This window comes from Rhinolophus sinicus, chromosome 1 (genome assembly GCF_057876585.1).
Source record: "Rhinolophus sinicus isolate RSI-liver-muscle chromosome 1, RSI-T2T, whole genome shotgun sequence".
NCBI lineage: Eukaryota > Metazoa > Chordata > Mammalia > Chiroptera > Rhinolophidae > Rhinolophus > Rhinolophus sinicus.
In genome coordinates this window covers 133,292,523-133,306,953 of record NC_142501.1, presented here as the reverse complement: position 1 = coordinate 133,306,953, position 14,431 = coordinate 133,292,523, and the positions used below count along the sequence as shown (strand labels likewise).

General features: G+C 43.9%; 1 protein-coding gene across 1 annotated transcript in view; it reads right to left on the bottom strand.

Annotated features, from left to right (window-relative positions):
• CCNY (cyclin Y) overlaps positions 1 to 13,725 on the bottom strand; it is a 187,729-nt gene extending 174,004 nt beyond the window's left edge. Inside the window, exon 1 of the mRNA XM_019741707.3 lies at positions 13,062 to 13,725. Coding sequence (XP_019597266.1) covers positions 13,062 to 13,215 — 154 coding nt within the window. The 5' untranslated portion in view covers positions 13,216 to 13,725. The remainder of the gene's footprint in view (positions 1 to 13,061) is intronic.
• Positions 13,726 to 14,431: the final 706 nt, after the last annotated feature.

Below are 14,431 nucleotides of genomic sequence, written 5' to 3'. Positions count from 1 at the left end.
TCTCAGCTTGTCTAGTTCCTTACAGTATTAGCATTCTGCTTATATGGCCTCTTTATCTACAGGGAGAATTCCAAACTAAAGAACTGTCACCACGCAAAAAAAATAATAAGCTTTGAGATCAGTTTCTCAGCCACAGCCACCCCACACACTGAGCCCACCATCAGCATTAACAGTCCTTTTCAAATCAAAGTGGTAATGAGAAACGTATATTCTAGATAGACTTCGAAGGAATAAAACAAGTGAAATGAAGGTCAAAATATCATGGGTCAAACATCTTATAATAATACTTCAAAATTAGATAAATTAGTTACACATTCAGAAGCAAACAAAACACCCTGGCTAACTTAGATTTCAGGGCCTGCTCCCACCACGAGCTGGCTAAATTGAACCACCAAACTGTATAATGAGACACGACTTGTTTGTTAGGCTAAAAACATTCAAAAGAAGCACTGGTCTTTACTAAGAGAATATGATTTCAAGTTCATTATAAAATATCCCTTTATAAATAATACCCTAATAACTAGCTGGTTACTTATTTACTAAAAAAGATTCTATAAGGGCACCTAGTAAGAAGCACTTTTGTTCATCTTGTTCCAAAGGTTTTATATGCTTAAACTGAAAATACTTAAGATATTTTATAATCATAATTTTCTGTTTCAGAATTATATTCCTGATCCCTACAAACTGCTAAACACCCCCTATGTAAGTAGTAAAAACTGTATTTTGCCATATTTTCATTTTATGGAAACAGACTTTCTACATTGTTTGCATTTCAAAAGCATCTGAAAGAACCAAAGAATACATTTCACTTGGGTGGCCTCTTCATGGAAACAGGCATATAGTAGGCTTGGTTAAACTTCAGAGTCACTCTAAAAACAGTACTTAAGATCACTTTGGAGGACCTCAGAATACGAAAAAAAAAAAAAAAAAAAGTGAAAATAGCCAAGGTCTGGCTGCTTCTGCATGGTCTGCCTTGATCTGAAGAGTTCATCTTCCATGTCACCTCCAGATGTGCCCTATGAACAAGGAGAGGCTCGTTCTCTACTCCAAATAATGTTACTAAATGGTTCTGCATATGCAGACAGCCCCAGAAATAGTCCTAGCACCTACCGCTTGGTCTGCCCATCTTTCTACCAGGGGCTTATCTGATCCTGTAGCAATGGCCCAGGCAGCCCAGCTTCCCTGTGCTCTGTAACTAGGGTGTTGAAAACCACATCTCTAATACATGAGTAGCTGTGACTTTTCCAATGGTAACGTTTCCTAACAAGTATTTCTCCATGGGCATAGCAGGCGTTGACGACACACTTTCAAACTCGGGCTTTTGGAAAACACCTTCAACTTCAAGAATCACTTTCATTTGTATCTTTATAAATACTTTTACTTTTACATCCAAGATACTGACATGTTTGGTTCAAATAATCTTAGAGGCAATGTGTAATTGTCAGGAACACAACAATACATTTTTTTGGAGCTTTTGTCACCTAGGCAAGCTACAAATCAAGACATGAATTTCTAAACCTCTATTTCCAGAAACCCACACTGCCAGTTCCTTATTCTAGCAGCAGTGTGCTCAGGTAAAGAAACTGACTCTTGAAATCAAATCATTTAAACGGATCCATCCCTAATTTTTTTTTCTTAGACTGTAACAATGCAACTCAGATGCAACACGCTGAGGATGGTCAGCCAAGCTCATCCATCTACACAATCTCGTCTCTGATTTTCACTTTGGCCAAACACTCCTTCCCACAACCCCCTTCATTCTTTCGTTCTATTCCTGTCACAATGCCATCTTATAAATACCCCAGACACAGAATAAATTTCATTTTCAAAAATCCCAAATTCGGCTGCAACAAATGTTCCTCTCTGAATACTATTAGTTAAATGAGAGGAGAAAAGTCAGAAATCCACGGAGCCGCTCCCAGCAGACCATCCCCCATCAACTCGGAAAACCATCGCCGTACTTACTGTACAGCACAAACCATGAGGCAGAGGTGCCCAAACATCACCAAGGATAACGGAAGCCAATCCACTTCCGAATGCCTATTTTTTCACCGTCTGGGGCCTCGACGAGCTTTCACAGTGTGTGCTGTCCTGCACGTGGGCCCCCGACTCATCCCACGCCAGCCACGCCGCCACAGCTCTTCTCACCCCCAATGTTCACATCCTCCCCTTCCAACACCCAGAGGCTGCCAATAGCTCCCTACCACGCGCTGCCATGCAGTATTCCTTCTGCTGCAGAAGGGAACTCTGCACACAGCCAAGTGTGCTTCCACAGAAGCACCTGGTTTGCCAAGTAAGACCGTGTTCCCTCCCCCTTAAATTTATCCCTGTGTGAATACCGGCTTTGCTAAGCTCCCTCCAGACTTCCGATAAAATATAAGAAATGGAAAATCAAACATTAGCATCACATATATGCTAAAATTAAAATGAATAAACAACTTATATCTCTCCAATAACATCAACTTTAGCTTCAGAAGACAAAGGCAATCTCTAATGCTACATAAACCGTATTCAACAATGCTTTGTATGCAAAAGAGTAATAAGAATTACACATTAAAGTAACAGCCCATCACACACAGCTTGAGGAAAACCAGGTTGTGGAAAAATAAGGTTATCCATATAAACTGACAAAATACACTAAATGAACATAATCCTTGATGAATTTGTGAGTTTGAAATTTTTGAAACTGGATAAACACAGCATCATGATTTTGTTTCTCATATTAGACCTTGGCAGGGTACAAAGGGAGCCCTAAAAGCTGGACTTGTAAGCGACCATACAAAATCTAGATCTACATCGAAAAACCAGAGATAGTATAAAGGATAAATTATGACTACACTTAATGGAATAGCTGTAATAACAGAGACAGGTTCATTAATGGACGGAATCCTAAATTTGGAGTGAAATCTTTTCTTGAAAACCAAGTAGAAAAGGACATTTACATGGGAAGGGACATCTCCGTCTGTCAGGGTGTTTCCCTCACGGCACCAGGTCTGCCTCCACTATCAATGGGGAGGACAGACCTCTTCACCTACCCACCAGACCTTATCCCTCTGATTAATGCTCCAAGTGCATAGTGAGACAAGGGGCTTACGAAATAAAATCAAAATATCTTTAATTACTTCTTTTCCCTTTTTGCCCAAAACAGAAGCATCCAACCACAAAAAAAGACATATTTACAAAATGTCTTTAACCCAACATTCAGTTTTGCAACATATGTCTATATTACATATGTGGACCCCAAGAAAAGAAAGGCTTATTTGATGTGAACCCCAAGAAGGAATTTATACGCCGAGATGGACTCCCCCGGTCAATCGAGGGCCCAAATTTTATAAGTAATAAGAGCCTAGCACCCATCTGCTGACAAGGGTTCCACACATACTCTATATGGACAAAGAATCTCAGACTGAGCTATCAGCTGTCCGCTCTGTACCCCGCTTACTTGCGCCACCTGAGTCAACCACTGCAGGGAAACCCTGGTTCTTTCTACCAATGGACTGAAACCTGCTCTGCCCAATAAGAACTGCACAATTTAGAGCCCTTGTTTACATAAAACGGACTTAACTGAGAACCTGGGTGGGAACTTTCTCCATAAAAGGCAGCCTCTCCTTTCTCGGGGTGGAACACAGTTTAAGTCGCTGCCAGAATCTGTCTCCCGGGCTACAGCTCCTTTTGCTCAAATAAATGCTTATTATTCTTTATTAAAATCTAAAATGAATTTGGGCTTACACATATGAACTCCCAATGCAGAGTATTTCCTATTTTTCCTCAGAGTCAAAAGGTCTATAATCAGAGATGTCCAAAATAGAAGTGACTTGCATTTAACCATCCAACTAAGATTTCTGCAAAGGCTCCCAGAGCAAACTGGCAAGGATGTAATTGCAGTTGCTAACAATTATCTTTAGTGTACTCCAGCTGTATTTCTCGCAGTACCAGGAGCCTATAGATGCTGGTACATCTCCACTGAGCATGGCACTCACATCTATGTTACCAGTGTAGCCTCACTGCACATCCCGAATAGGGGGTAAATATCACAAAATAATGACCTTAAGTACGTATCCTAAGTAATGCATCTACAGAGTAATGAAACCAGGTTGAATAATTTTTTATCATAGTATAACCAGGGGAGACTAGACACTTAACCCAGAGATGTTACTAAAGGGGAGCAAAGCTTACCACCCCAAACTATGCTTCTGGGATACTGATTATTGTAGGCTTGTTAATTTTATGAAATAGCAGATCTGAGAGAAACTTCGAAAACCAAATAGAGGTTAGCCTTGGTAAAGGACATTTACAGGGCCGGCCCAGTGACTCAGGCGGTTAGAGCTCCTAACTCCGAAGGCTGCCGGTTCGATTCCCACATGGGCCAGTGGGCTCTCAACCACAAGGTTGCCAGTTCAATTTCTCAATTCCTCAAGTCCTGCAAGGGATGGTGGGCAGCACCCTGTGCAACTAAGATTGAACACGGCACCTTGAGCTGAGCTGCCGCTGAACTCCCAGATGGCTCAGTTGGTTGGAGCGCGTCCTCTCAACCACAAGGTTGCCGGTTCGATTCCTGCAAGGGATGCTGGGCTGCGCCCCCTGCAACTAGCAACGGCAACTGGACCTGGAGCTGACCTGCGCCCTCCACAACTAAGACTGAAAGAACAACAACTTGAAGCTGAACGGTACCCTCCACAACTAAGATTGAAAGGACAACAGCTTGACTTGGAAAAAAGTCCTGAAAGTACACACTGTTCCCCAATAAAGTCCTGTTCCCCGTCCCCAATAAAAAAATCTTAAAAAAAAAAAGGACATTTACATTTGTAAGGGAAATCATCTGTACGGTGTTTCCCTCCCTTTACCAGGCCTGTCTTTAATTTCAATAGAGGAGCCCAGGCTTAAATCTGTTTAACACTTTTACACTTGTTTTCTGTGCTTTCCCTGCTAACTTCCCAAAACTGACTCTGCATCCCTAATATATCATCTTTTGTCTTTGGCTGAAGGTGGTATTTAAGGTGAGGGCTTACATTAACATTTGGTATGTTACTTAGAGTTCCTGAGCCAACCCCTATATACAGAAGTATACATGTTATTACACCCTAATTTTTATTTTTCTCTTGCTAATCTGTCTCATTGTTAATTTAATTATTAGTCCAGCCAGAAGAAGTTCGAAGAGTAGAGTGTAATTTTTCCTCCCTGACATTACCACTGCCCAAACATTTTAGAACTCCCTTCTTATAATAGTATAGCCTGTCAAGCCCAACTTTTGAGCCGTATGAAATAAATAAATAAATAAAACTAAAGTTTCTTTACAAAATCAAAACTAATGTATAGAACATCAATATTCTGACAAAGATGAAGAAAAAAAGATTTCAAGGTTTTCCACTCGCGTGATTAAAAGCAACCTTCCTGGCAAAGCAAGAGGTGCCCAGAGTGAAGCAGATGGGAGCTGACCCACCAGAGGTATCTCTGTTCTGAGTCACCAAGACACTTTCTGGGCAAAATCTTTCTGATCCGAGGAATCTGCCAATATGTGTGTTGTCAGATTTATAATACTCAATTTCAGCTTTAGCACACCTCTTTTCTCCCAGCTAACAGATAGCAAAAGAAGCCTCAAAGAACAGTAAAGGAAGAGAGCCATAGGAAATAGCTACAAGCAGCTGAGAAAGGGAAAGTGTGTTACCTTCTGATAAAGATTAACTGGGACTTTAAATAAACATAATCAGTCGGTAGGGTCAATGGGAGGAGCTAGGGCTTACAGGATGAGTTCTCGCACTCTATCCTTTTCGGTAGGGAAACACCTAGTTGATATTGTTTTTCATTGGACACTTATGAGCTCTCTGCAACTGTGGATCTAGTCAGATTCTTTCTTGAAAAAAATGGGCTCAAACAGGCCCCAGTAACTTGCTTAGGGCTGCCTGAGTTCATTTTTCAAGCCATCATTTCCCTTTATTTAAAGCAGTATTTTAATATAACAAAGCACATTAATTCGTGCCTCAAAACCTTATTCTTTGAAGAAATTTTTTTTTTTTTTAAACCCTGGCCTCAGCCTCCACCTAAGGGTACATGTGACATTCTTAGGAACACGGCTCCCTTGATAGGGCCGGCAGACTGACTGGGTAGGCTGTTATCCTCAGGGGGCGGGGGAAGCTTTTGCAAATACTTATCCCAAAACTCAGTGCCTGATACCACAGTGTGACTTTGGAAAGATGCAACCCAGAAAAGCAACAAATGCTAGAAAGAGGACAAGTACTTCTATTCCAAATTCTACTGCCAGCAAGCTTTCCATTCGAAGGCCAGAAAGCGCTGTAGAACCTCCCACCACCGGCTCTAGGATTGCAGTCATCCTTTGGCACTACCTTGAATACTGATGTCTCTGTCAGGATGGGAACCCCTCACTCAGGCTGCTTGCTGGCTGCTATGGACAGTTCAGTTTGTTGTAGATCGTGGAACACACTTCATATTCAATACGTGAAAATCAACATGAATGCTATGTTCATATCGACATACGTTCATCTGGTAGTTTTTGGTTTATTAAGCGTTTTAGTCTCATTGTGATCCTCAGTTTAGGTACCTCGGGACACAAGGCAAAGCAGTATTTTTTTAAGCATTTTTTTAGCAGAGAGGAAAGTGAGGCTAAGGAGGGAGTCCCCACAGGAAAGGTGGAGTCACGTGTGGAATGCAGATCTCCTGATTACAGGGCTCCCGCACGCTGCCTTCCACCAACTTCACAGAGCTGGCGGCACATTTTGTAAGCCCCCGGGGGAAAAGCCCTCCCTGAATGTATCTCCCTTGAGCTCCTCCTCCCTCATTTTCAGGAAAGGTAGGATAGAGCACAGAGAGGAAATGGTCACCAGAACAAGACTCACAGCAACAAACTACTTAACATTTCAAGATGATGCAAATGCTGAGCGGAAAGTGAACTTTCTCCTTCCTTTCAGCAACAAGCAGAAAAGGATACTTATTGAAAGTGTGGGAGGGCACTGATATGTGGTATATTAACCAAAAACAACAAAAGAACAAGACAAACAAATGAAGGAACAAAACTCATAGACACAGACACTAGTTTAGTGGTTACCAGAGGGTAAGGGGGGTGGGGGGTGGGAGATGAGGGTAAGGGGGATCAAATATACGGTGATGGACGGAGAACTGACTCTGGGTGGTGAACACACAATGGGATTTATAGACGATGTAATACAGAATTGTACACCTGAAAACTGTAATTTTACTAACAACTGTCACCCCAATAAATTTTTTTTAAAAAGTGTGGGAGGGGCTGACACCCAATGTTAGTGACATGAACCTACTACCCTGGTTGCCTAAATGTTCAATCATGAAAGGATTTGCACTTTGAAATATGACAAGTATGAAACTGTCAACAGCTCTCTTGTAAAAAATACCAAACATTACTTCCTTAAAGCAAGCCCAGCATGACACTCACGGAGCTAAATCTCTGACCCTGTGTGATTAAAACAGATTTTTAAAACTACTAACATATCTTGCCTCTTGTTATTTTTTTCCTTTTGGTTCTGCCCTTTCCTGTGTAGGAATGGATTTGATCTTTGTGTTAGTTTCATCTAGCCAGAAATGTGAAAGCAATTCATCTCCATAAGATGATAGAGACAATCAGCTTTGTAGAAAAGGGTGAGAAAATCTACCATTCCACAAAATTGTTTAATCTTCACTCCTCTCAAGAAGCAGGCAGAAAAGTAAAAATCCTAACCACAAAGAATTGCTAACCAAATGCATATAGGCAATGACTCGATCTCTTAAACCAAAGCAGGCATGGGTTGGATTCTAGACACAGATCTAATTAGCAGGGCAACTGAGGTGTGGACCTCTAGCAAGTGATGATAGACTGAACCCCAACTCTGCCACTAACTGGCTATGGAAACTTGGGCAAATTTCTTAACCATTAAGGCTCAATTTTCCTCTCCTGTAAAATGGGGAGAACAATGTGAACATTAAAAAAGATAATATAGGTCAATAATTAACAGAGTCCTCAGCCCAAAGTTAACATGCAGAAAATTCTACTACGTGCCCTTGTCCAGGATCTGCATGACCTAGGCAAGAGACTGCACCTCTTCAGGATTCCATTTCCTTATCTGTAAAATGAGGGTATGGAACGAATGGCTCCCTGACTGTAAGTGAGAGGAAAACAAGGTAAGGAAGTGGAGTGGAGGTCATGCAGTCACCATCATGCTTTGAAGAATGGCTCTCTCCGCAAACCCTCTCTACACTGCCAAAACGCCGCCGGTCCATGCTTGGTTGGTGTCTTCACACATCTTGCAGGCAGCGTAGCTAATAAAGCTTTAGTCTGGAATGAAAAGTCCACACGTATGGTTTTGCCCATCAGACTGGAAATATCAAAGTGGGACTGACACTCAAGAAAAAGAATGCCTAAGAGATGAGGTTAAATATTATAGGTTGCAGATACCCTAAGAAACCAAGAACAGCAATTCAAGTTAATACTACAACAGGTAGTTCGATTTTAAATTGCTCCTTTGTGTCGCCACTGTGGTCACACTGTTTTTCTGGTACTGCTTCCCATACCCAGGATGAGCCCCACAGGCTCCTAGCTTCTCTGGATCTGAGAAGTTCAAACACCATTTACTATATAAACACAGTTCGTGTTTAATACAAAAACATCAACATGAGTGGTTATGTTCATACTTGCATATGTTCATCTAGTACTTCTTGGTTTGCCAAGCATTTTAGCTGCATTTTGATCCTTAAGGATATATAAGGCCACAGCTAAAGCCATTCATCTGAAGAGACAAGGAAAAAAGGCTAAACATAGCACATTGTTAAACAGATTTCCATTAGCCACAGTTTCCATTCAGTTTCGGTATTTATTATTTTTTTCTTGTATCATGCTTTAGAATCTTTCTTCCATTTCATTTTCAGGACTTCATCCTATCTGCTACCTCTCAGGGTAAAATGCAAACAAAACCAAAAAGTTTCACATCCACCCTACTTTCATGATTACAAGTCTTGTTCATTCTCTACTTCCACCTGCTTCCTCTCACACAATAAATACACATGCTGATGCTCTGACTCTGATCTTAAGTGGCTGGTTTCACTCATTCATTCAACAAATATTTATAGAGTGTCTTCAAGCTATCAGACACAATTCTAGGCACATGGTTACATCAATGAACAAAACAACGTTCTATTGGAAATTCCACGCTGGTAAGTAGCGATAGTTATTATTATATATGTACATACTTATACTGTGTGTTACAGGTGATGTGCAATAAAAAAACAGTAGTGTAGAGAATGTCTATCAGGATTGCTGATGGGGAGCAGGAGTGACGTTAAATGGGGTGATCAGGAAGGCCTCGCTGAGAAGGGGAGACATGAACCAAGACTGCAGACAATGAGGGTCTTAGCCAAGAGAATACACAGAGTAGAGCATTCCAGGCAGAGACAGAGGAAAGGCCCTGGGGCAGGAGTATGTCTGGTATGTTCAAGGAAGGTCCCTAAAGGAGGCCAGTGTGGTTGGAAAGAGCCAGCGAGTGAGTGAGTGAGTGAGTGAGTGAGTGAGTGAGTGAGGCAGACAGATCACAAAGGGCGTTGGTGTCCACTGTAAGACTTTTACCCCGTGTGAAATAAGGAGTCACTGAAGTTTTTGAGAAGAGGAGTAACGTGTTAAGTTTTACAAAGGATCTCATTATAGCCGCTGTACTGAGAACAGAATGAGTGGGCAAGAGTGGAAGCAGGGAGACCAGTTAGGTGGGCCATGATGATAGCTGCTTAAGTCAGAAGAGCAGCAGGAAAAGTTTTAAGAAGTGGTCAGATTCTGGATATATTCTGAAGACAGAGGCATGCTTTCCTAGTAGGTTGGACATGGGATGAGGGAAATACTGGATTGTCAAGGATGACAGCTAATCTACAAAGGATAAAGTTGCTATCAATCATTCTGAGACCTAACTCCCCAACTGACACTAGGGTACAAGATATTACAATTATCCTGATTTATTTGGTCTCATCAAATTTTAAATTCTCTTTAGTCCATCCCCCTTCTTCTCCTCCCTCAGAAATAATCAATTCAGGGAAGTCCAGTCTATTGCAGAGAGATGAAGTGCCTTCTCAGAGAAACTATGGCCATATGGACACGATTGCAGTGAGAGACAGCCTACCCCAGAAGGCAACCCGAGACTAGTTAATGCTTAATGGCTAGTCAAGCAACAATGGGAAACTTCCATTGGTCATTTGCTCGCTGTATGACTTTGAACACGTCATTTCTCCTCTCTCTATCTCATTTCTTTGTCTTAAAGTAAGAATATTACCCATAGGGTTCTTGTAAGTCCTAAATGAATGGATGTCAAGCACTTAGAGCAGCATCTGACACAGAGTATGCAATATATAAGGGTTGCAATTATTAGTATTATTGTTGTTAGGTGTTTTTGTTATTTCACAATCTCAGAATAATTTTATGAGAAATAATAGCTGGGGAGCTGATGAGTCTACTATAAATTCCAAAAACATGAATAACCTAACACTAAGGGACACTGAGTACAAAGACAGGGCAAGTTGCGGGTAGGTCTCATGGAAGCCTAACTGCCCTCTCAGTCAGTGAAATTGGGGACAAATATTACCCATTGTGTGTCTGGCCAGGAAAAACTTGGGTACATACCGCATTCTCTGTGGTTTAAAGAAAATAACCTAGCACAGAAGCCCACAAACTTTTCTGAACCTTTCCATTCTTAGTTGTCTGGAATGTCTTTCAGAAAGTTGGTACTTCGCACTTCAGCTTTTGTCATATACCACACTAGAATCAAGAACTGAGATGTAGTTTTACAATGTTTACTAATCATCTAACAATAATACAACTCCAAAGTTAAGATATAGATGTATATCTACATCCTATTTAACTTTCCTGTTCTCTTCTCCAGCCTCTGACACTGAATGAATTTCTACGGAAAAAAGCCCCTAAACAAGAGCAGCAATTCTCAACTCTGGTTGCATCCTAGAACTATCTGGAGAGCTTGAAACATACTAATGCCAAGGCCCAGTCCTAGATTTCTGGGCTAATTGAAACCAGTGTTGAGAACTGCTGGATAGGTAAATCCTAGAAGTGTTATTTATTCAACGTGGGAAACAGAAAGAACATTGTTTAAATACTTCTGAGTTTAAAGTAGCATCATCATCCGAACGGGGCTCTGAGATGAGAGGACACTACAGCCTAGATTAGAAATCCCCTTAACCTGACCTAGTCTCTTACACTGTCCTGAACCTCCAACACAAGAGTTGGTGGTCTTCCAAATGTTTTCTCAAAAGTGAATGACGACCAAATTTAGATTTTATCAAATGAAAGAACACACAATACTATTCTATTTTTCTCTGGCAAAATCCTCCTAAGCTTTACTGACAAATAGCTGATTACAATTACTTTGTTTTTTCCCTACTATGGTCAGTAACAGTATGCAGCCTGGCTCTAAGAAATGTGAACCTCCCTTCTGTTTGTATTTTTTAATCCATTATTTAAAACATAGAGCCTCTATCCATTATTACTGCACAACATAAAGGAGAAATTATTGTCAAGTGTTTTTGCCTATCAACATTGTACAGGACTGAGTAATGGCTTTCTGTAATAAACTCATTCACTCATTCATTCCTTTAAAATACAATACTTGTTAAGTCTTTATTATATTCTAGTCACTTCTTTCAGATACGTCTTTGGGACCGTAGTAGTGATCGAGACATACCTGGTCTTAATATCCTTCTAGATGCCTTTAAATTAAATTTAAAAATAAAGTATGGCTGTAGTTCAAAGACATCTAACGAGTGGGTTAATATAAAGGAAGTTTAAAATAACAACACTAGAAATGTCACGTGGAACCCTAACTTACTAAGCACCTACTATAAACCAGATGTATTAGTCTATTTATATGTGATACTCATTTAATAACGTTGCTGTCCTAAAGAGATGACATTACTACTAAAGGGAGATTAAAGGTGGCCAACAATTGAGAAAACCCTTTCCTTCAGTAGAGTGTAAATTTGGCTTTCCACACTAGAGGGAATGCTCCATCCTAAAGTTGACAAGAATAAATTATGACATAGTTGTCAATTCATTCATACAAGAAATTTTTTCACATTAGTTCAATCGTATCAACTGTGAGAAGATGTCTAGGTTAAAAAAGAAAAATCAAGGTGTCATAAAAATGTATTTCAAATTTCTTAGTTGAAAATTACAGAAACTGTATTAAGCCTGATGCATAAGCTACCCATCTGTAGATATTAAGCCACGTAGTTTATCGATAACACAGTACCAATAAAGATATCAATAAAATAAACATTACTAGGTGTAGTGATCAGTCTTAACACTAGTCCAAAGAGAAAGTCACTAAGATCAATCAGAAATTCACAGGAGTGTAATTCAGCCCCAGGCAAAAACGGGGCAACTTAACCCAAAGCAGTTTCCAAACCATTCTAATGATACTCTGAAGAAATTTTTGTAAGCATTCAGGTGAACCTATTTGATTCCAATCCCTCAATCACCCCATCCACCCCAAAATCCTTTTTGTTTTGGTTTTGGTTTTAGTTTAAAAGGAAATGCTGCTGTAGGACAGCCAAATGGGGTAAATGTGTAAGTTTCCGAGGAGCTGACAGCGGCCAACCCTGATCTCCAACTCTAGGTAGAAACAGTGACTCCAAAACGGGAATCCACTCCAGTTATGCCAAAGATCGTCCATTCTTTCTTTCCCTTCGCCTTTTAAAGGACGAACGAGCTCACCCTTGTTGCGCATAAGTTGGTTGGGACCAGACAGTGCCTGGAACCCCGGGCTCTTGGCCGCCCCCGCCCAGCGCTGCCCCTTCACGTCTGGTGACAAGGGCTGACAAGGGCCAGCTCCTGTCACCTGGCCACCTGCACCTCTTCGCCTGCGGTACCCGAGCCCCGGCCGGCAGAGTCCCCCCCGGCTCCCTCGTGGGACAGGCCAGGAGGCCCCGAGCTCCCGGGTCCCGGGTCCCAGAGCCGGGATCGGAGAACCAAGCAGTCAGCCTGGCAGACGCGGGTGTGCAGTCCGGGCCCCGCGGGCGGGGTGCGGGTCCCCCCCGGGCCCGCCGCTCACCGTCTATGTTCTCCCGGTCGCTGATGTGCTGCAGGTTGCAGCCCGTATCCTCGCGGCTCAGGTCCGTGTCAGGCCGGTAGGACTCCAGCCGGGAGTGGGCATTCCTCCGGAGCTTGGGGCTGGACGACACGCAGCACGAGGTAGTGTTCCCCATCTTCGGCGGCCCGACTCCAGCGGCGCTCGCCTGGCTCCCGGGGCCCGGCGCGGCGTGGAGCGGAGGCCCGCCCGCCGCCGGGGACAGACGGAAGCGTGGCCCGCCCGGTCAGCAGCGGCGGCGGCGGCGGGGCCTCGCCATGGGCTGCAGGCGGGGCGGCGACAAGCGGGCGGCGGGCGGATCCCTCGGCCTCCGCGCCGCCCTGTCCCGGCGGGCTTGTCCGCGGCGGAGGAGCGCCCGGTCCGCGCGACTGCAGCCGCCGCGCCGACCTCACCCCGCCGCGGCCATGGCGGGCGCCGCGCAGGCCGCCTCCCCGCGCTTCCCGATCGGAGCCCGGGTCCCGGCGGCGGCGACGGCCTCGGCAAGAGGTTCCGGTTCAAGCAGCTGAGACGCGTGTCCGCGTTAGCGATCGTGGGCTACGGGCGGCGGGCGTGGGCGGGCGCTGCCCTCGGCCCGGCGCGGGGAGGCGCGGTGCGGCCCGGAGGTTGCTCGGCGCCCGCCCCGCCCTGTCGCCGCCCCGTTGCCGCCCCTTCCCGCTGCCCTGGAAGCAGATCGCGGCCGGGAGGGAGGTGTGGGCCCGCGCCGCGCGCGTGTGTGGGGTCGGTGCCGCGGGCGCGCCTCGTGCGGGTTCGGGAGCCGCGACCAAGTCGTGGGCGCTCCGCGTCCCGATGCCCTTCCTCTCCGGCCTCCGTCCGTCCCTCCCCGGGCCTGGCGCTGGGACGAGTGGTGGGTGGCGGCCGGGTCCCCAGGGCCGCGAGGCCGAGGAGGGTGGGGTGCGGCCTGGGAGTCCCCGAGGCTGTGCTGGCCACTCTTGGGCGACAGGAATGGGGGGCCTTTTTTCTTTTCTTTCTTTTTAAGCTTTTAAAAGGAAGCTGGACCTTTATTTGGGAGTTCTTCTATTTTGAGCTTTGCGGAGGACTTGATAGTGACCTTGTTTTAAGCCCAGAAATAAATCTTAGGGTGCCCTGGGCTGTTTTAATGTCGAATTAGCTGCAGTGTTTTGAGTTCCTTGCAGGTTAATGTGAGGTAGACAGGTGACTTAACATCAGCTATCCTTGTTTACTTTTAAAATGCTGTTGGGTTTTGTGCTGGGGAAACAATCTGAACTGAGGCCACTGAAATAAGATAAAGGTAAGTGAAAGTGCCTGGCTGTGGGAGCCGGTCATTAAATCGTAGGTTCCCATTCCTTTCCCAGGCCCCCAACACCAGCCTTCAC